Below are 22822 nucleotides of genomic sequence, written 5' to 3'. Positions count from 1 at the left end.
TGGGATACAGCCTTCACAACACCAAGGTCAGGTCCTCCAAAGTTACAAACACGCAGGACATAGCAAATGAGCATGGAAAGCAACAAACGTGCGCAGTCTCTAATTTCCAGGCATGCATCTGATGATCTACATTATTCAGATTAGCAGGAACTTCTACTTAGATCTATTTCGAAGACTGATGTTTATACTTCTCTTTTAGCTTTTGCAATAGACAGCTCTAGTTCATGTTAACACAATACATTTTCCTCTTGTTTTGCCTTACAGATGGGAAGATATATGATGCATATGTTATATACCCCAGAAGCCACACCAACGAAGCTAATTTTGTGGAGTATTTTGTTTACCAAATCATGCCAGATATTCTAGAAATTAAATGTGGATATAACCTGTGTATTTATGGGAGAGATATATATCCTGGAGAAGGTAAGTTTCAGATCAGATAATGCACTGAATGACTTGTCAAGCTTGAGCAAATTGTGGTTCTAGTCCCTTTTAGGGGTATAGGAGGTCCCTTCATGTTCCCGAGCTTGCTGCTCGTCTCCTCAGCAACTGTGTGTCTGCTGTCTCAGGCAGGGTGGCACAAAGTCCCCCTGTGCTTGTCAGCGTGTGAGAAAAGCAAGCTGCAGGGCAAGGGCGCAGATTGTTTATCGTCTTCTTGGGTCATGCAGGAAATGTGACCCAAGTGTGACTCTTTTAAACATAAATCTTGTCTTTGGGTAGCATAACTCTGCACAGCCATTATCTGGGCAAAGCCACAACCAGACTGCGTGTGAGTAGGTCTGCAAAACACAGAAGAGGAGAAAACCACAAAGTTGAGGAATTAACCTTGCTTTTATCACTCAGGCTTTTTCAACCTCTTGCAAGGGTGTTAGAGTCAGTTCAGCTTCTGTTCACTGATGTGACCTACTTTCACTTCACACAATTCCCAGTGCTAATTCAGGAGAGAGCTGGTATTCTTTATTATTCCTTGCCTTCCAGAATGGAATCACGTTAATTAATCTGTCCTAATTTCCATATGGACACCTCTACACTATCTTTTATGATTGTTGCCATCTAGGTGCTATGTGCTTTCCTCCAGACCTGACTTGTCTGTTTATCTTGTGTTCTGCTTATGCTGTGGACCAGATCTTCTGTCCCTGTCAGTAAGCAGGCATGAAGCCAGAGGTGGCACATTTTCTGTTGCACATTTCTGAAATCATCTGCATTGGGCAAGTGTCATCCATTTGCCCAGAGCCAGGGCTGAGGTCTTCAACGCCCTTCTCTTCTGGAGAGTAGCAAAAGTGCTGCCTGGCCTTCAGAATAGCCACTGCAACAAGCATGTAAAAAAAGCTGCAAGAGTTGCTGAGCCAGACCATTCCCAGATCCAGAACAAGGAACTAACAGTAGCTCACAAAACTGTCAATGACAAAAACTTATGCCACCTCTTAAGCTGATTAGGAACTGCCCAATATTTTCTTTCGGGACACTACTCTCAAACTGCGGTTTATAGATGACAATCCTGAAGAAAACTGAGCATGGCACGGAACTGACTATGGGATTAACAAGGGCTCTAACAAATTGGATGAAAGCAAAGACGTTTTTACTGTATGAAGGCATGAATGGATGCCTGTAACCCAGGAGTAACAAACACAAGACTCACCAAGCCAGCTTTGGACATCGAGTAACTTTTGTTTGACTTCTTCAATCTGATTTAATCAAAACTCTGAAAATGTCCCAACAGTTGACCACCGTCCTTCTTTTTCTCTTTCTGCCTATTTTCCCAGCCTTCAGCTTTTCTCTTCGTTGTCTGTTTTCACGTCCCAAAATGCTTTCACTTGGGTGGAAAAGCTATTCCGAATCTGCCTGCCACTGGGAATACTTGAAAGTTCTCTGCTTCCAAGCAGATGGACTTTACCCATACGCTTCCCACTCTTGTTTATTTTCTGATCTTGAGCTTTTTGTTACCAGGTTTCCAAAACCTTACAATTAAAATACGGTAAACAGAGTAAAACAGGAAATGCTGCTTCGGGTTATTCTGATCCTTCTTGAACACATATCATAGCATTTGATGAATCATTTTTTTCACTGTAAAACTCCATATATTTCCAGGAAAAAAAAATGCAGTGAGGACATCAAATGGCATTGTTATTTCAAGACATGCTCATGACTCTTAGTTCCAGGGGAAAGCTTTGTTACTTGAAACTTGTGCTCTTCCAGTAGAAAGGAAAGTTAAACAGAATGATTCAAGTGATAAACAGCACTGCCTAGCTGTTGGACTCCCATTATGCTTCGCTAAACTAGCATTCTTTTTGTTTCCTGGTCTTATCAATTAATGGCATTTTCTACAACCTAACAGTTGCCTGAAACGGTACAAATGCAAGTATTACCCAGCAAACCAAGATTTTTCACCAACATCACCTTCTACTCCGTTCTTCTCATGGTCTCATCGTCCTGCCAACTGCATTCCTTGCTGCAGGATCTAGTCAAATACTGCTGGCGCTGCTGTATCTGTAACACACAAAAACATGAGCAAATAACAGAGGACTGATCGTATTTCACTGGAGCAATGTTCTGTGCAGCCAAGTGTTCTACCTTCAGCAGTGGCTATGGGCAAAGGACTGGAAAAGTCTTTAAGAACAGGGCGAGCTTATATTCTAATTCCACTAATGTCTTCTCCCAGCATCATACGGACTGCAGATGCTTGAATTTTGTGTCTAATAGTTGCTGATGGATTTTTCTTTCACAATATTTTCTGTCACTTTCTCAGCCCATATAAACTTCTAACATTCACAAAACAGGGTGCACTGAATCCTGTGGTTAAAGTATTTGCAGCATGCAGCCCCATCTTTCCTCTTGCCACAAGTATGACATCAGAAATCCAAGTGGAGAAGTGAATACCTCCCAAGGTCTTTCAGTCCTGAGCACAACGGACGGTACCTCAAAACTGAGAAAGGTCTTTTTTTAAAAGTGTTGTTATTATGGGAACTAAGCATAGGACAGTAGCTGCTTACCTTAGTTTTTCTCACCTTCCAAAGGATCTATTCTCCCAACATCAGGAAAATTTAATGAAAAAGAAGAAGGAAATTAAAGGAGTTTGAATTCGTGAACTTCACAGAAAGGCCAATTGTTTTCACAGAATACCCTCAGAGCCAAGAAATAGGACAGAGAAGTCATCAAAAGGGTTCTCTTCCTGACCCAGGAGCTGAAAAAGCTGGGCCTCTCTGAGACTGAGAAGATCCTTGCAATGGGCTGGCAGCCCCCAGCGAAGGAAAAAAGGATGCATATGCAGCTGGCTGATGACATCTGCAAATCAGTGGCTTAGATAATTGTTGCATTGAATTTCCTTAGTTTGGCTCCCACCTTCTCTCTTTTGGCCCAGCATCACATGCTCCCACCAAAACAACTCCAGCTTTGATTCTACAGACGACAGGAAACTCTTCTAACTGGGATGAGCATTTCACTGCACAGGAATTCATCTGCAGCCTTCCTCCCACAGACCTCACAGCAGGTCACTGAGAAAAGCAGCTCCTGGAGGCTTGATGTGGACCGTCCCAAGCTGGCCCAGAAGCTTCTCCCATAGCATGCTGGCTCTTGAGTTTGCTAGATTCCACAACTCCAACATCCTGGTCTCAGTTGAGGTTCATCAGCTCTCCCTAACGTGGCAGTGGGAAAGAAAAACACCTTTAGTTGTGATGATTTACAAGTGCCCTGCAAGTCTGGATCCGCTCCCGCAGGGCAGATGCCGACCCAATGCACAGGTTAGTGTATAAATTAGCATGCTATTGCTCAGGAGAATTAACACTCCCTCTGCTGGTAAGTAAACCTCTTAGAACTAAGTCACCCAGAAGTCTCCAAATGAGAAGTTTTCACGGGTAAATATTGCAGGATCAGACTGTAAAGCACTAAACTAGATAGAACATGATTTCTTACATGGAGACTAATGATCAAGCAGAAATTTGATGCAATCCAGAACTACTGAATTTGACCCTAGGTGGCTGGATTAGAAAATCCTAACAATTCTTAAGAGCAGTGAAAATATTGATTTTTCAACTAAAGAAAACATTTGACAGGAAAGCTTTGGAGTTTTGGTGTTTGTTTTGTTTTGTTTGGGTTTTTTTTTTTTTTTTTTAAGCTCTTTTTCTTCTGAATAAACTGTGCCAGACTGAAGTGAGACAGAAGTTATTTCTGGTTAAAAAGCAACGAAAGTGAAGTGCCTAAAAACAAAAGAGTTTGTAAAAGAAATATCAGGGTCTCATCATTTTCCTGTATGTTCCTAGATACAGCCAGTGCAATTGAGCAGAGGATGCAGAAGAGCAGACGGCTGATCATCCTTCTAACACACCAGCTGATTAACTGTAAAGAACCTGCGTATGATCAACACATTGCTTTATACAATGCCCTTATTCAAAACGATACAAAGGTGATCCTGCTGGAAATGGAGATGATTGGGAGTTATGAGAAGCTTCAGGAATCTCTTAGGTTTATTATTAAGCAGCAAGGTACCATCAAATGGAAAGAGCAGCACACTGTGCACCCACAGTCATCCAATTCCAAGTTCTGGAAGCAAGTGAGGTACCACATGCCACTGACACTCCAGTCCTCATACTCAGCTCATGCTGGGTGAGCAGCAAGTCTAAGAAAAAACACAGGTACACCATCAGGATGAACCACACGCCTGCGGCTCCTTTTCCTTTCAGTAGGTACACGATTTTACAGTCTGGAAGTTTGGCTGTATTTCTGAAATTTTTCCAGTCCTTCAACTGAGTAACGAGAAGGTAAACTGGTGGAGGAGGTCTGGGGAACGGAGGGGAGTTTTTATGGGTGTGGGAGTTCTGTGAAGCAATCATTCTAGGTTGTGTACGGAATTCTGCATGTCACAGGACACAAAATGTACCTATACTCTTTCTTTACATACTTGTACATATAACTGAAAGTTTTGATTCTGAACAGCTGAATGTTCTCAGGTTTGCTTTACCTTTCTAATGCAGTCGATCAAACATAAATGCCTTCTGTATTATTCACCTAGAAAGCATAATGTGTATTATTCAACTAGAAAGTATACTGTTGTGCTTCTGTTGATGTTTTCCACTACTTATTCTTTTTTTATTCAACAGTAATACTCATACCATGAAATTTTATTCTTCCTTAGTAAGGATGCCTCAGCAAAGGCTCTTTTGAGACTGATGTGAATACAGCATTTAAAAAAAATGCAGTATTAAGGGAAATAAATACACACCAATATATATTTATATGCATTTTTAATATTTTTATATATATAAAAATGAATGTCACACAAAGGGAAAATTTAAATCTTTCAAGTGCAACAGACCAGTCTGTTGCTATTGTTATTATCTCCAGATAAAAATAACTTCTCAAATTTTAAGATTTGGGGATTCTTTCTACACTGATAGCATTCCTTTACGCTACTGAAAACCAAGACTTAGTGCGTTTGTATAACAGATAATATCCACCTTTTTTTATTTCCCCTGCTTTGACTTTGTGCCTAGTTGTACTTTCTTCTTATAGGGAATACTTTCAGATGCAATGGTCACAGCCAAATGTCCTCCTAGTATAGGGGTGTATGAACAAAATATGTTCTAGTACAGATACCTTTGCGAACTTTAATCTTTTTAGCTTCTCAAAACCTGGAATTTTCTTGCTGTTGGAGAAGGCTTGGGTTTGAGCTTCAAGCTTGCTACAGAGATGGACTTAGAAAGTGAAAATTAGATGCAGACTATCTAATATTACAAGTCCAGGCTTAGAAAACACGCAAGTCCTTTACTTGCACTGTAAGCTTTTATTGAATGTGGATCTTCAGACTTCTGGATGGCTATTTGGAGTAAGAAAAATGTGTATGCAGTTTATGTACAGGGTTTTTTTCAACATTAAATTAAAAATCTATGGCAAACTAAACAGCTTGTCACTGACGAGTTATATTTTCAAGTGTCATTCACTCATTGCTCGCTATAAAACGTCTAATGTTGCATCTCGTTATTGCCTCACTAGATTGTGTGCAGTGTTGGGTCTTGTTCCCAAATATCCCTCTAGATAAATTTCACTGTCTCTATGGATGCTCCACAAAACAGATTCATGCCAATGTAAGAGAGAGTTAGTTTACTCCTACAGTACTATTTATTCCCACTGAAAGAATACTAATACTAGGGTATGTGTAAAGGCAGGAAAGCCTGTTACTATTCACAGTGAAGATTTTTCAGAGCAGCTTCTGAGCAAGACAGAGTATTCACAAGATTATTACAAGATCAATTTTTAATAGAGTTTGAGTCCAGGGCACTTAATGAGGAAAAAAGGATGCTAACTGAGTATCTTGGAAACAAAAGGTCTAGGATGAATTTTGAAGCTGGAAAGGGAGGAGAAGGTACAATGAGGAAGTGCACAGGATCAGTAAGGAAACAAATTATTCTGAAATGTACTGATATCTTACTGACTTCTGTTACCCAGGCATGTAGTTAGGATGGTGAAAAACAAGCCCATTGAATGGCTCCTGTGATGACACTCCTTTTGTATCAAGCCTTGTGGCCAACCAAGAAACAAAAGAGGAAAACAATCACAAGAGAAACCTGACAACTCTTTTTGCAGTTTACCAGCACTGAACAGAATGGCCTTGACAGAAAGAAAAAGGGTAATTTCTGAGAGTGGCAAAGAACTTTTACAGAACTAGGGGGTGAGTAAGTGACTGTAATAATGACCAAAAAATGCCACAGTTGTCCCTTTTTTTTGTACTCCTTGGTGATTAATACAGAAATCTGATATGCATTACAATTAATGTCATTCCCTAGATGTTATCACATTTGTAGCCTTAAAGAGAAAGCATGAAAAGAACTATGGAACACTTTTACAACATTACTACAACATCAGCACTGGTGCAGCCACACCTGGAGTCCTGTGTCCTGTTCTGGGCTCCTCAGTAGAAGAGAGACATGGACATACTGGAGAAAGTCCAACAAAGGGCCATGAAATCAGTGAAGGGACTGGAGCATCTCTCCTATGAAGAAAAGCTGAGACAGCTGTGACTCTTCAGCCTGGAGAAGAGAAGGCTCCCATCTGAAGGGGGAGTGCAAAGAATCACAGAATCACAGAATGGTAGGGGTTGGAAGGGACCTCTGTGGGTCATCTAGTCCAACCCCCCTGCCAAAGCAGGGTCACCTACAGCAGGCTGCACAGGACCTTGTCCGGGCAGGTCTTGAATATCTCCAGAGAAGGAGAATCTACAGTCTCCCTGGGCAGCCTGTTCCAGGGCTCTGTCATTGTGCCCAGTGACAGGACCAGAGGCAACAGGCACAAACTGAAACATGGGAGGTGCCCTTTGACCATGAGGAAACACATTTTGTGGTTAGGGTGAGCACTGGCACAGGCTGCCCAGGGAAGTTGTGGAGTCTCCATCCTTGATGATATTCAAAAGCCGCCTGGACGTGATTCTGGGCAACCAGCTCTAGGTGACCCTGCTTCAGCAGCTGGGTTGGACCAGATAACCTCTAGAGGTGCTTTCCAATCTCAACCATTCTGTTATTGTGCTACTTACAAAGAATCTAAATTTTCAACAATATTTTTTTAAAGAAAATTGGCAAATTTTACCCTAAGCAGTCTGCTTTAGTGGAATAACAGAAGGACAGTCTGCCCAGTGCAAAAAATCTCTTCTTTTAACATAGAAAGCTCATAGAATAATCCGTTTGGATGCTTAAAGCTTAAACTACACAGAATAAAGGTAATTTTGTCGCTGAATTAGAACTTCCATGTAGAGATTTAATGCCCTTTAGTTTCTGCTCTGTGCTCCCCTGGTTTTAGTACCCCAAGTAACTCCATAGAGCAGATTTGCTGTCACTTGTTGGTAGAGCAGACTCATCTTGCCATCTAGTGGATGAATGGGAATCAAGAGGTTCAGACCAATTAGAAGGAATTCGGTTAAAGAATAGCATTAGAATTAAGCACAGTGAAATTTTCAGGGTATGCACACCGCTGTCGTGTGCTCAAACCCGCACAGCATTACGTGTCAACAGCAGCTCAGAATCTGGCATTGAGACTACAGTGCTGACTCTTTTACTATAACACATATTGAAGGAACAGAAATGTCTCCTTGCCGTATAACTGCACCGATAAAGAGTTGTATGTCCCCAGTTGCAAAATCTTCACAGAATCACAGAATGGTAGGGGTTGGAAGGGACCTCTGTGGGTCATCTAGTCCAACCCTCCTGCCGAAGCAGGGTCACCTACAGCAGGCTGCACAGGACCTTGTCCAGGCGGGTCTTGAATATCTCCAGAGAAGGAGACTCCACAACCTCCCTGGGCAGCCTGTTCCAGTGCTCCGTAACCCTCAGAGGGAAGAAGTTCTTCCTCATGTTCAGACGGAACTTCCTGTACTTCAGTTTGTGCCCATTGCCCCTCGTCCTGTCGCTGGGCACCACTGAAAAGTGTTTGGCCCCATCCTCCTGACACCCACCCTTGAGATATTTACAAGCATTTATTAGGTCCCCTCTCAGCCTTCTCTTCTTCAGGCTGACAAAGCCCAGCCCAAAATCTTATCTTTGGATACTTCATATCTGAAAAGTATATGCTGCCATGCTGACAATAAAGAAATAGCAAAGAGACAGGAATAAGCATTGACTTTACTGATGCATACGCCAGCGGTGAAGCTCCTGGTGACTTCCAAGGTATGAAAAACAGCTTCTGCTAATAGGAAGCAGGATAACTGCAGACAGCACTTAGATTGTGCTGGCCTCCTCACATATGCTTTTAATATACACCAGCCCTTTGTGTGAACTTATTTAGTGGTTTGGCCTTGAGGTCTCCTGTACTGTTGAGATTTGATGTTCCTGCAGCTCAATGAACCATGACCGCTGCTGGTTTCTTCACCAAAGCCACAGTCCTGAAAAGCCAGTCTAGCTGTTGCTCCTGCCACGTGCAGGAGACAGTTTTATCTATATTTGCTTCACCTGGTTGTGAAGCCCAAGAGACTGACCACTAGCAGGTAGTTTTTAGAAGTTTTTAGAAGTTTTTGTAGCAAGTTATTATCTGTAGTCTATGCAACATTAATTTCTTACCGCATTGGACAAAGGTATGTTTGGAAGAAAATGTGTAAAATCAATAGTATATTCTGTTGAAAAATTGTACATGTACAACAGTATGTTCCTGACTCTTTGAAGGGTTGAAAAACTGCAGCTGCTGTCTTAGAAACATGCTCATGTGTTCCCTTTTCCCACTTTAAAGCATGAGCTACATGCCTGATTTTATATAAAAGGTAGAATTTGTTGTACTATGTCCAGTTTCCTGGGAAGGTTATGAAGGTTATGAATCCTCCTTGAAGGCATTTCAAAGTACATGACGGAGAAGAAGGTCACTGGATTTGCAAAAGGCATATCACTCGTACGTAGCCACAGCCGTGTGCAACAGGGGAACACTGGATGCTGCATAGCTCAAAGTGAGCAAGGCCTTGGACACAGTCTCCGTTGGGAAAACAGCAGGACCAAAGTCCATGCGGGATCAGTGTGTTGTGAGCAGTATACTAACCTTAGCTCACAGTAAATTACTAGTGGCATCTGTCAGTGATTGATATTGGTACCACTACTGTTTAGCATCCTTATTAATGACCTTGGCAGTGGGACAGACGGTGCAATCACCAGATTTTCAGACAGAAAAGCAACTGGGAAAGGATAGCTGACACATTGGAGGACAGGGCTGCTGTTTTGGATGGAAACAGGCAGGAGAAATGGACTGATGGGAAACTCACAAGGTTCAACCCACACGCAAAATGCTGCATCTGAGATGGAATAAACCCATTCAACACCGCAGCCTGGAGGTCAACCCAACACAAAGTAGCTTTGCAGAAAGAGGCTGGATGTCCTGGTTGACACTAAAGTGAACATGAGTTAGCAGTGTGTCCTTGTGACAAAGGCAACCAACTGCGCCCTGCACCTTACTAGTGAGAGTGTAGTTGAGGAAATTAATTATTCCCCTTTATTCAGCATTTGTGAGATCACCTCTGGAGTACTATGTCAAGTTTTGGGCTGCCCAGTACATGTGAGGCACTGTCATACTGGATTGAGTCCAGGGAAAAACCACTAAGAGCACAGGACAAAGAGGGAGAGGACAACAGGTCCTGTTTCTGTGTATAAGAATCTAGTGGAAATATAGCGAGAATTGTTGGAGCCAAGCTTTTCTCAAAGGAGTACAGTGATGGGACAAAAAAGCAACTGGCACAAATCAGATCATGAGAAATTTAAATTACATGTTCGGAAAAAAATTTTCACCACATGCATGGTCAAACGCTAGAAAATGTGCTCAGAGAGCCTGTGGGATCTCCATCCTTGGAGGTGTTCGGGTCTCAGCTGTACATGCCCTGAGCAGGGGCTGGACCTGATGACCTCCTAAAGTCTCTTCCAACCTGAATTATGTTGTGATGCTACAATGTGGAGGAAAGTTTGAAAACATGCAACTTGCATATTTTAAAACTTCAGAGAAACATGTGAGGCTCTAACAGACATGTTGTCAGTCTGGAATCTGCATTTTGACATCAGAGACAGACAATGCTAACAAAACTATGGAATACAGCTTAACCTCTGCTAAGAATTAACATAACTGTTGTATGCAGATGACGGAAGTAGATTAAAAAAGACTATTACCATCTAGAAGAAAATAGGCTTAGACTGTGGTTACAAGAGTTGGATGTGTTGCTATTTATGACGGAAATAGTTTCACAGTTCAAGTTTTTAGTTAGCACCTCTGTGTAGTGTACGTTGAATGGAAAGGAAGATATGAAAAACTGTGAGAAGTAACTAGTCTTCCCTAGCTGATTGGTCAGGTGGTCAGAGCTTCGTACAAAAATCTATTTTTCTATATTAGTGCAGACTTCCATTTTCATCATGGCATTTTTATAGTGTAAATTAGAGCTGTAGTTATTTTCGTTTGAGTTTCTTCTCTATTCATAGAACCATACAATGGTTTGGGTTGGAAGGGATCTTCAGAGATCACCTAGTTCCAACCCCACTGCCATAAGCAGGGACACCTTCTGCTACACCAGGTTGCTCAACGCCCCACCCATCCTGGCCTTGAACAGGGAAGAGGCATCCACAGCTTCTCTGGGCAACCTGTTCTAGTGCCTCACCACTTTCATAGCAAAGAATTTCTTTCCTATATCTAATCTAAATCTACCCTTTTTTAGCTTGAAGCCATTAACCCTTGTCCTATCACTCCATGCACTTGTAAAAAGTCCCTCTTGGGCTTTTTTGTAGGCCCCCTTCAGATACCGAAAGGCCGCAATAAGGTCTCCCCGGAGCCTTCTCTTCTTCAGGGAAGACGAGAACAACCCCAGCTCTCTCAACTTTTTCCTCATAGGAGAGGTGTTCCATCCCTCTGATCATTTTTGTGGCCTCCTCTGGACCTGCTCCAACAGCTCCATGTCCTTCTTGTGCTGGGGGCTCCAGAGCTGGACGCAGGACTCCAGAGCTGGACGCAGGACTCCAGGTGGGGTCTCACCAGAGCAGAGCAGAGGGGCAGAATCCCCTCACTCGCCCTGCTGGCCAAAATGCTTTTGATGCAGCCCAGGACACGGTTGGCCTTGGGGGCTGTGAGTGCACATTGCCAGGTCATGTTAAGCTTCTTGTCAACCAACACCCCGAAGTTCTTCTCCTCAGGGTTGTTCTCTATCCATTCTCCACCCAGCCTGTATTTGTGCTTGGGATTGCCTCAACATGTGTGCAGGACCCTGCACTTGGCCTTGTTGAACTTCATGAGGTTCACAAGGCTACAACTTCTCAATCAAAATTGTATTAGCCTGAGGACTAAAAAGTGTAAACTTTATTCTCCTTTCATATACATTCACATATCTCAGAGCAAGCTATGACATTAGTTGAAAGGACTAATTGAACAGCACTTTCTGCAACACAGATGAAAGTTCAGAAACTGGAGAGTATGCCAAAATGATATGAAAGCATATAGGTGTGAGAACAGCTCACGGAAAATATTGCTGTATGAGAGTGAATAAAAAAAAAATAGAAGTTTCCAAACCGTCACTATCAAGACTTAGCCTGTCAAAGTAAAAAGCTGGTGACATTTTACTTCACCATTTTATTTGTGGGCTGCTAAATTGCTTTTGGATTCTCGTGTAAAATCATTATTCTCTTCATGTTATATAGTCTTTAAAGTTTTAAAATCAGGCACTGAATCATAAAACCAAAAACCACTGCAAAGTATCTTGTACACATTTTTAAAGTAGTTATAGTGGGTCAGATTCTTATCTGGCTTTCCTGAAGTTGTGCTGATTTACATTAGCTAATGGTCTGATTGCTTTTATATACAACTATTTCAGTCTGTGATGGGGAGAATAAATGAGGTGAGACAGTAAAACTCTCCAGGGTTCTTTTGCTTCTCTTCAGCAGTAAAATACGCAAAGAAGCCAAAGAAACCAGCTCTGTGGGATCTCTCCTTTTCTTAGTGTAACCTGCTTGTTTCACCTCTTAAGTGACACCTCCTGTTGCTCTTGGGAATTTCTGCATTCCCAAGTGTCCTGGGTAAAAAAAAAAAAAGAAAAAGAAAAAAAAAAAGGATAGCTATCACCAAACAAGTTTCTGAACATCAAAAGAGTGATATGAAAACAAAAGAAATCCAGAGGGGATGAATTTTTTTTCCTGCTGCTATCAAAACAGCTTTATTTAGAAGTACAGTGAATCATTGCACAGAGCATATCGAATAAATCTGTGAAATTAACAGTGGCAGTCATTCATTTACTCAGGAACAGCACTTAAATAGGAAATACAGCTGTCAGAAATCCCTAATGGAACCACAGTTCCAATATACCAACATTTGGCTGAAAAGCAGGCTCAGCTACTGGCACTCATGCTTATTTAGAAGTGAGTTACTACACTCCCTTTGCAGTAACGGAGCTGTAAAACGTTTCATGTCTTGAAAGCTTGCACTGCACTCTCCCCAGAGGGGATGCTATTGCAGAAGAAACAGCTCTGAAATCAGAACGTCTCTGGTCAAAGTATCGTAGGATCGCGTGTGTTGCCGTCTCTCTTTTCCTGCAGACCAAATTTTGTAATGCTTTTAGAGGGCTTTATTTCTTCCTTATTTTATTTTTTTGATTATTTCTTTTTAAAATTTTTTTTTTTTTTTCCTTTCGAGGTCTTTGCAGAATATCAGCCCTTCAGGGCACAGTTCATCTCTTTGCACATCCCCATTCTCAAAACGTCCAGCGAGGGGCGGGAAGAAGCTGCAGCAGAGATATAAGTTGCTCTATTTAGCTCAACACACGCGATCCTAAACCTCCATCCTACTGCCCGCACACTTCTTGGAAAAAGAGTCCGGCCGCGGGCAGGCGGCAGCAGCAGAGCGGAGGCAGAGGCGTTCCGCCCGGAGACACCCGGAGGCAGCCCCTCCTCACGCCCGCCCTCGCCCCGGGAGGCTGTGGGGGGAAGACCCCCGTCTGTTGGAGGAGCTCATCTTCCCCCCCCTTTGGTAAGCCCGGTGTTCGCTGAGCCCTGAGCGGGGCACCCGGGTGCCGCGCCTGCCTGCGGGGGGAGAGGGGCCCCCGCTTCGCCCCGCCACCCCCGGCCCCGCTCGGGCAGCGTGCGGGGGGCCGCGGTCCCTTCCTGGGGCCATGCCTCCGCCTCCCCCTAACCCTGCCTGTCCTCAGCCCTGCCTGTCCCCCCAACCCTGCCTGTCCTCAGTCCCTCCTGTCCCCCTAACCCCGCCTGTCCCCCCAGCCCTGCCTTCTCTGTCCCCCCAGCCCTGCCTGTCCCCAATCCCGCCTATCCCCGTACCCCTGCCTGTCCCCGTAAACTTGCCTGTCCCCCCAGCCCTGCCTGTTCCCAGTCCCGCCTGTTCCCAGTCCCGCCTGTCCCCAGCCCCGCCTGTCCCCCCAGCCCCGCTTGTCGCCAGCCCCGCCTGTCCCCCCAGCCCCGCTTGTCCCCCGCCCTGCCTTCCCTGCCGCGCTCCCCCTGCCTGCGGGGGAGCTCCGCGCCCCCCCCAGCCGCCTGGCTCGGGCACCTCTCCCCGTCTCTGTCCCGGGCCCGCCATGTGCTTGTCCCTGGTTACAGAGCTGTGATCAATAACGCAGCTCCGAGCAGGGCTGGTTGCGGCACCCGGCCCCTCGCGGGCGCTGCGAAGTCGCCCTCCCCGGGCCAGCCCGGCCCCTTCCCTCGCACCGAGGTGGCTCCGGAGCAGGACGGGCTCCGTAAGTGCTATTGCAGATCGTAGCAGCGAAAGCTGATGCCTAAAACGTTTGTGTATCGGCCCTCAAATGCCTCATTTAGAAAAGTTAATTTTCATAATTTGCTATTGCCTCTCCGTTAATGCTAGTTAAGGTGAATTTCTCCCACCTACCTTTTCCGTTTCCTCCCTGCAGTCAACAGTTCACAAAGTGAGAAGTTCCACTCTTCCTTTTTCAGGAGGTTTTTCGGACTGAGCTGCCCATGTATTGACTCACTCACTGGGAGAGATTCTTCTCCGTTTCAGTGGTGAATTAGGTTGACAAGGTTTGTGAGTACAAGTCGTAACTCTCTGGAGTTCGGGAGACTACCTCTGCGTCTGCTTTCCACCTGTCAAGGCTTGCATAGTGAGTAAACAGCATCAATTGTGTTGTGTGAAATGAAGGTGGATTTTCATTTTAACCAATAAATAGTAACCCTGGCAGAATGGTGATGAGGCCTAGTATGGTTAAGGCAGCCATTTGCTAGATCCATTTTTTTTTTCCTTCGTGAATCCTACGCATATTACAGCGCTGTATGGCGATATTTGAAAAAGGTTTAAACTCCACAAGAAGCCATCCTTAAAGTGGTGAGTGCTTTCTCCTCCCTTGACTCCAGAATGTTTGCTCAAACAGTCTGATGTTCAGAAGTATCTGTTGGTTTTAAAAAAAGAAAGTCACAACCCCTTGGGACCAAATTCAGGTTTCTGAAAGTGTTGATCAAAATGAGTTACTTGACCAAAATTGAGGATCACTTCGATTTATCAGCCCCCTTTCATTCCAAAATCTTCTGGTGATTCTAGGAAAATGAGGAATAATTACAATGATGCTTACATACACACAGTTGTCTAGTTCATGAGGTACCGTTAATGCACTTTGCAGAACTTAAACCTTCAGTTTGCTTAAAGATTTTTGTTGTCTTCACAATGGAGTAACAATTTTTAAGAACCACTTTTTATTATTAAAATTCCATCAGTGGCTTTAAGCATGTATGAAATTTGAAAAACATGCTTATAGCTGTTGTTGCTTTGGGCCTTACAGACAACTGGGTTTTTTATATTTTTTCATTGAAACTGTCATTCCCCACTGTTGCCTTAGGATTTTGCCCATTGAGTATTTCTGTACTACTTTATTAGGCAAAAATATTTGCCTTTAAAATATGTCTCTGTTTCTTTCTGAATATTAAAAATCTTATTCTGTTCCACGAAGAGTCTCTTTCTATTACCTGAATTTCACCAAAAGCATTTTTCTTTTATTTTTTTGTCCCCCTCCCAGCATGTCATCAAAGAGCATGCAAACCATACAGCTCAAATGTAAATACTTTTAAGCTGGAGGAGAACAATTTCAGACAAATCGATCAGGTTCAACAGCAGTGTGAGAGTAAGATTCAGGACCTGTGTTTTGCTTGTTGATAGTAGCCACTTATCTCAAGTCTGGTAATTACTAAGTAGCTTGCATTATACTGTGTCCTTTAATTCCTGTTAAAAGAACGAAGGGCTCTGCTCTGCATTCATCAAAACTTCCACTGCGTGCTGATGTGATGTGCCAACAAAGAATGGGATTTAGAATTAAAAATCTGGTGATAAATGATTTTGTCTTTATGTAGTGGATCATAGTTTCACGGTCTGTAACAGCTGTATTTCTTCTGGCTGCGATAGGCTGAAAAATGAAAAGTAAATTCAAGAAACGAAAATAAAGAAAGAGGCCCTTCTGTACTTGTAAAGTGTAGCAGTTTGAATCTCCGTGCATCGAGGGAACTGAAACCAGGTCTGAGGAGTTTACTGTGTGACCCTTTAAAGTTGCTTGTTGCAGTAGTCGGCATCCTACTTCTTTTAGCTGCTTTCTAAATCTGGATCTGCCTATTAGTCAGTCTGAAAAGGAGATGTGAAACAGTTCTTTCATCTCCTTACAGTGATTTATGGGATGATGGCATACTTGTAGCACACTGGGGGGAACAAGAAGAGGGGGAGACCAGCTACGTGTTTTGGTGTCGTTCTGGAATATTGCAGGAAATGCAGTAGCCTCCTGCCTCCGGCCGCTTCCGATCACGGGACATTTCTGGCTGTAAAGCTCAGGAAGGTGTCTTACAACAGTAAGTATGTGCTTTCTCAGATTGCAAGAGGTTTGGGTTATCAAACCAAAGAAACAGAATGCTAACGAGATTTGGCAGCTCTGTGTGAAATACCTCTGTTGTGTGTGTCTCATTTGTCCATGCATGTTCAGGTCAGTGACTAAGGAAGGTTGTCTTTCTCGACTGCAGAGGTTGAACTGAGCTTGTTATACACCTAATCTGTGTGTTTTGTAAGCAAAACTGAGGTGCAATCATAGGACTGGCTCTGCCTGTGGTTGTCAGTTAACCTGCTATGCTTAGGAATCTTTGAGAAGATACTCCATGCTGGTATTATTTAGTGGTGTTTTCCATTTGCCTTTGGAAGCATAGTTGACTGCATATGAAGTGACTGAATATGAACTGCTTCATCTCCTCCCTCTCAGTGGAAACATTAGCACCCTCAGCTGGTGCTTATCGGTTCCGTAGACACAATTGTAAGAAAAAATTTTAGATCTCATTGTTTTCCAGCAGTCTCCAAATTAGCCACCAAGATGTCCGATCTATCAGCATTGTCCTTTTCTCATTGAAGGCAAGGGGAGTGTCTACTGGCTGCTTCTATAAGGTCCAAAGTTTGTGAAGTTTATACTCTTTGTGGAGAAAAAAGCACTGTCCTGTCCCATGGTAGGCATCTACTGGCTTGAGATCTAAGTTTGAGTGCTTCTATAAGATTGTCAGTTTAATGACAAATGTGAAATACGTCTAGTGAACAAGAAAATGGAGGAAGGAAATCGTGCAGCGCTTTCTGAATTTAAAATAAACCTGCCAAGAAAAAAACCAGATACATTACCTGATATATGAAAATAGCTGTTGTGGGGAAAATGTGTAACTTCCCATTTGGAAAGCCCTCTTCAGTATCAGGCAACAGTTAAACTGCTCACATGCTCAAAAGAATCTGTTCCACCGCACTTGTGATGAACTGTGAATCTGCTTTTCTTAGGCTTTCAGTACAAACAAGAACAATTCAGTTTCATTTTTCTGGAGAAGAAGTGAGAAAGAACTCAAGAAAATGACTCTGATGGTTTTTTTTTTCATGTTCATCATTGAATCTGCCACTGGTATGTATAAACCCTCATTTCAACACTAGAACCTTCAAAATACCTTCTGAATATGTGGTTTCTTCTTGACAGTTGCTTAGAGTGGGGGAAGTTTTGTATTTCGCAGCTAAGAACAAAATCTTAAAAGTTTTGGCAATTTCAGCCCAGCTCCAGACTTGGGAAATTTGGTCCAAAATACCAAAATTATGAAGTGAAAAGAGCAGAGATGCTGCCTGGAGGCACCTGATGATGTTGTATGGGACAACAAGGAAGATGCTGTATGCCACAGCAAGGAAGAGAATGTGTCTGCTTCTTTTTGTGCCATTCAGAAGCGTGGTCGCAATAGTTGCTAAACAACAATAATCTCTGAGAACCTCAGGAGAAATAGAGACCATGGTCCCTTTTCTGTATTCTTTATGACTTCGGTAAGCAAAGGTACATTTGGGAAATTTGATTGGAAAAACAGACTCTGAGACTAAATTTTACACACGTAATCTCATTCCAAGGCAGCTCTTCTAAAGTTATCTGAAGTTTTTAAAAAATCTAGCCACATAATGATTTAGTTTTAATTAAGAATATAAGAAAATGCAAATGTTAATGTTAATTCATAGGATCTCTGCTTTCATGGCAGTTGACCAGTTGTGAGGATTAGCCATCTTTGTCAAGTCAAACCACGTGGAAGAATTTCTCCTTTCCCCTTCCATTTGTGGCAGCTGCTCTATTGTAGAGTGAGGCCAGATTCAGCCATTTGTGCCCATTTGATTCTGACACTGTTGGACTTCTGTGAAAGAATCTTAGGGAAATCTCTTCTTTTACCCACCTTTGCCTTCTAGTTTTGCTTGGGTGAGGTAGAATAGAAACTTGGAAAACGGAGTTCTTAGACTGAAATAAATATTGGTGGAATGAATAAATACTGCCAAACCACTCTGCTGAAGGAAAGTCACTTTGGAAAAGACCAGTGGCACAGCAAATCACTTTAAAGTCAAGCTAATCTCATTTTCTGAAAGAAGTACTTGGCTTCCTAATGTGTCTTTTTTCCTCTTTCTCTGAAGAGAAGCTGTGTCCCCTTCGTGCCTCCATTGATGTGCTAGAAGGGGAATATTTTTTCCTTTGTTATCTTGAGTCAGTGCAAGAACATTTTCAGGAAGAAGCATACACAATAAACTGGTACAAAGAAAATGCTGGAAAGCAGCAACTGATAAAGGAAACACACAGAATTGTTTCCCAAATGAATTTTCTGGAGTTTTGGCCAGCTGAACTCAGCGACTCTGGGAATTACTCTGTCACTCACAGGTGGGTACACAAGCTGGTGGGTGAACATCTTGCCTTTCCACTTGTCTATGAAGCAGCTAATTTCTTTGTCTTGCTTTGTATTGCTAGTGGCATCTGAACAAAGGAGGTGCAGGGAACTACATTAACTGTGGTGTCATTTTCCACATCATTTCACAATAAGCATCCAGGTGGATCTATAGTATTTACAAATAGCTATGGGCAGATGCAGACCTCTGGAGGTTCTGTAAACCTTTTGATAAGACAAGTAGCATTCCTGCTGGTCTGTGATTAATTACCTAAACAAAATGAGTGATAGGCAACTCTCCTGTCCACTGTCAGGTAGAAGGAAACATCTGCTTGTCTTGTCCACCAGGCTTGTTCTTCTTTACTCTGTTGAGTGGACCTCGCGCTGTGAGGCCTGCCAAGTGGTCTGATTGTACAGTAAAATAATAAAGAGTGGCATAGCTGAACAAACCTTTGCATGCCTGGAGTCGTTCAAAGGACAAATGAAATAATTGGATTTGATTTCTTACCGCTGTAGAGCATCATGAGTCAGTAGGAGAAATAAGGGTGGGTGTCAATTATTTGGTGGTAATCTTCATTAGACCACCATGAAAGACTGAAGGACTAAATCAAAGGTTTGCTGCATGGAGTTCTTATGACTAATTTGCACCAGAACTGTAATTCAGCATTTACAATTGAAGCAACAGTTAATTTTAAGCAGATTATTATGCATGTAATGATTTATGATGTTCTCCAGGTAGTATTTTTAAGATTCTTGTCTGATTCATAAAGGTTATGGGACTGAGGATACTGAAAAATGCTCTGAACATTCCTCCAGTAACATTGCAGACACAAGTTTGATAGTTTACAGTTTTAAGCTAGACTTCAATTGTTAACTTCCAAGATAACTTGGAAGCTGGAAACTTCTTGTTTTATTTTTCCATGTATCATTATTATTACCGTCTTACTGGTATTATTTGAAGAAGTACTGAGTCACGATATCTGAAATGCTAAATACGATAAATGAAAGGTCTGCTGGCAGAGTATTTCTTTTGGGTTTATATGTTTTTTTCTGAATTGTAGGGCACTCTTTATCCAAATAGTAGGGAAAGCTTGAGAAAAGTTTTACTCGTGTAGGTCGAACCCAATCTCAAGAGAATGGGCTTTATGATGAGCATGGTAGTTTGGCTATTTTGTTGTGCAAGGTCATGCAGAGGTGGTGTGTTACTGAGTACAGACATTTGTCTGAAGTAGCACAGGTGAAGCCAGCTACTCGGTTTTGGTGTGTTGGGGTTAACATTAGATAATACCTGACACAAGCCTGTCTGTTTTCACGGACCTGTAATTTTCATATCAAGTCTCAATTTGGCTTTAAATTTTGGCTTTATTGACGGTCTTGATCAGTGGTCTGTATGGTCACTTCACCAAATATGGTCCCAAAAAGCTATTAAATCTAACTCACTCTACTGCCAGCACCTAACCAGTGCTATAAAATGCATGCTCTGACTTATTGTGGCATGGGGAGGGATAGGTGGAGACCATCCCTGAGTCGCCAGGCTCCTGAAGGAGGTTGTCGTAAGGAGTCTGAAATAAAGGACAAAAGAGAGAAAAGCTGTGATAATCCCAGCCTTAATTCGTGGTCCTTGTGGTTTCATGATTATTTTAAAGACTTGGAGTAATGATAGTAAATCCACAGTGAATTACAAGAACTGTGTAAAATGAATATGGAAAAACTGTGAACTTCAAAACTGAAGGAAACAGCCTTACGCATAGAAGAAGGAGATGACAAGAAAAGACCTTAAGTAAAACTATTAGGATGAAATTTGTCAAAATAAGTATTTGTTGGAAAACACAAAAATATCTGAATCCTTTGTGAAATGTCTTGATTTGCTGATTTGCTTAAGCAAGAAACTCAGAAGTAAGAGTTTTGGTTTTCTGCTTTTTTGTTTCATTTTCTAGGACTATATCATGCTACTACATTTTAAAATTCAGTTTTGAAAGAAAGCATTTTTATTTCAGAAAAAAATATTTCTAAATTAAAATAATGTATTTTGACCACTCTGAAAGAATTTTTTTTTTTTCCCCAAAAATTTCTTTCTGTTACACCAATACAGACACTTTTATTTTTCTGTTAGGAACAGAGTAAAGGCACATGCCAGAATCTTGCAGTCCTCATGTGGGAGCTCTTCAAAGGTCTCACCACTGGAACAATAGGCATAAGGGATTTTTTTCTATGGGATTTTAATGGGTTCTTGGGCTTAGTTTATATGAGAGTTCTCACTATTGTCAAGCATATTAAAGAAGTTACATTTCAGTGAATACAGAAGATTATTTGCAGAAACAGTTTTCTGCAGAGACAGAGGACTGTTAGTAGTCTCTTTTGATAGGGAAAAATTGTGGGCTTTTGTGGAGTACTGTATTGGTTGAAGATTTAATAAGAATTGCAATTAGAATAGAATTAGTTTCGTTTCAGAGCATTTATAACAGGTTAAAGTTTGGGTTTTGAAAGCAGACATTCTAAGTATATTTTTATTTATCTTTTTTATTTTCCACTATTTAGAGATAAGTATTTGTAAGCTATAGGGGAAATTATTTTTAGAGTGCTTGTAACTGTAGAGGCAGTTTTAGTGAACAAAGTGATAATGAAATATACTGCAGATTTTCGAGAAAAGTAAGACAACACGTGACAGATTTTGCAAACAAATGTAGGGATTGTTTTCCTGATATGTCACAACTGACAATATGCAAGAAGTGAGAGGTGAAAATGGTGTAAAGATGTGTTTATGATGTATTATCCACTTATTTTTTACTTAAAGAAGAATCAAAAGTTTTCCAGTTAAAGCAGAGGTGTCCTGCTGAGACATAGCATAGATAGCTAAAGTGTGCATATGTGTGTGTTGAGGTGTTCACGTGTGTTTGTTAGTATAGTAGACTTAGTATATAAATTCAGGAATTAGTAGACACCACCTGTAAACCTGAGTGTGTCCATCTTCAGCCACATTTCTTGAAAATAAAGGATTTCACATGCACTTGTAGTGAGAGTGATAAGCAGAAAAACTGTGTCACACATCTTTGGCAGGATTTCTAATTTGTGTGTTTTTTCATAGCCTATATCCTGTGGTTATCAAATTAAAAACCAGAATACAAAAAAGCAGGTCATCTGGTTGCTCTGTTGGTGACCTCGAATCTGAGGGAACTTACAGGTTCCTGAAAAAAAATTAAAGTACAGAGATCTGTGGTAAACACAATACATTTTAAGATCGTAATGCTGCTCACTTTTTCAGTGTGTTTAGAGTAGCTGAAAGCAGTGGGAACACATACATTTAGAGTTAATACTGTACTCTGGAGGACAAGATGTCACTTTCTTGCAGTAGATTGAAATATTGATATAACACTGGCTTCTTGCAGTGAAATAGCTAAGGGATGACTTAGAGTTGCCTATGTATCCAGTAAACCTGGTTTATATTCTCTAAGGGCTTTCACTTCCCTTCATCCTCTTCTGAGTCAAGCTAGGTTTTGTTGTTCCTTCTTGGTGGGTTTGGTGGGGGGAATTGAAAGGCTTTTAAGCCAGAAATAGTTTTATTCCGCACAAAGTATCGCTAGAGAATCTCAGCAAGTGAAAACCAGGATAGAAATGGAACAGCTCAGACACTAGTAGTTTAAACAATACAACTTAGTGCATTTTTTTTTGCTGAAAACCATATATGTGGCAGACAACTAGAAATTATGTAAGCCGTATTCATCTTAGTTTGCATAGGTGTGGTTTTGTCACGTTCCAGGGAGCTGCTCCTTACCAGATTTTGGCTCATCAGGTAGAATATCTTGATGCACTTAGGGTGAAATCCTGATATTTGCTGAAGTGATTTCACCAAACATTGTCACAGAAGAAAGTCTCTGTGCAATGACAGTGCTGAGGAGAACACATGGCTTTATTGATCCTTTTCTTCCTGAATCTAGATAGTAAAATCATATGTATTTTATGGCTAAATCCATAATTACCTTTGCAGTGGTATTCAGATACTAGTGGAATGCCTAAAGAAGCTCACAGACTTGATGGAATTAACTGGATCTAATGCTGATGTCTACACCTAAACTTAGCTTAGATACCTTTACTGTCAAGGAGAGAGAGGGGCCTTTCTGGGGCACAGATTATCTTCTCCTAAACCAAACATGTAAAATAGGTCACGTAAACTGCACTTTAGAAGGGTGACTATTGACTGTGGTCCC

At 41.8% G+C, this 22822-nt stretch overlaps 2 protein-coding genes across 6 annotated transcripts in view; both read left to right on the top strand.

The window, feature by feature from the left end:
• The window catches only part of IL1RL1 (interleukin 1 receptor like 1), a 42268-nt gene extending 36395 nt beyond the window's left edge, over positions 1-5873 (top strand). For both annotated transcript variants that reach the window (XM_075426425.1, XM_075426433.1), the window contains exons 12-13: positions 265-423; positions 4257-5873. In XM_075426425.1, the coding sequence (XP_075282540.1) occupies positions 265-423; positions 4257-4603 (506 nt within the window). In that variant the 3' untranslated portion in view covers positions 4604-5873. The remainder of the gene's footprint in view (positions 1-264; positions 424-4256) is intronic.
• Positions 5874-13151: 7278 nt separating this feature from the next.
• The window catches only part of LOC104329454 (interleukin-18 receptor 1), a 52138-nt gene continuing 42467 nt past the window's right edge, over positions 13152-22822 (top strand). For 3 of the 4 annotated variants that reach the window (XM_075426385.1, XM_075426366.1, XM_009934562.2), the window contains exons 1-6: positions 13152-13446; positions 14379-14545; positions 15835-15943; positions 16089-16268; positions 17224-17341; positions 18373-18613. In XM_075426385.1, coding sequence (XP_075282500.1) covers positions 17293-17341; positions 18373-18613 — 290 coding nt within the window. In that variant the 5' untranslated portion in view covers positions 13152-13446; positions 14379-14545; positions 15835-15943; positions 16089-16268; positions 17224-17292. The remainder of the gene's footprint in view (positions 13447-14378; positions 14546-15834; positions 15944-16088; positions 16269-17223; positions 17342-18372; positions 18614-22822) is intronic. The other variant, XM_075426376.1, reaches the window with a different exon arrangement.

The sequence above is a fragment of the Opisthocomus hoazin genome, chromosome 1, assembly GCF_030867145.1.
Source record: "Opisthocomus hoazin isolate bOpiHoa1 chromosome 1, bOpiHoa1.hap1, whole genome shotgun sequence".
NCBI classification, from domain to species: domain Eukaryota; kingdom Metazoa; phylum Chordata; class Aves; order Opisthocomiformes; family Opisthocomidae; genus Opisthocomus; species Opisthocomus hoazin.
The sequence above is the reverse complement of the archived record's forward strand: the minus strand, read 5'-3'. Positions and strand labels throughout refer to the sequence as shown.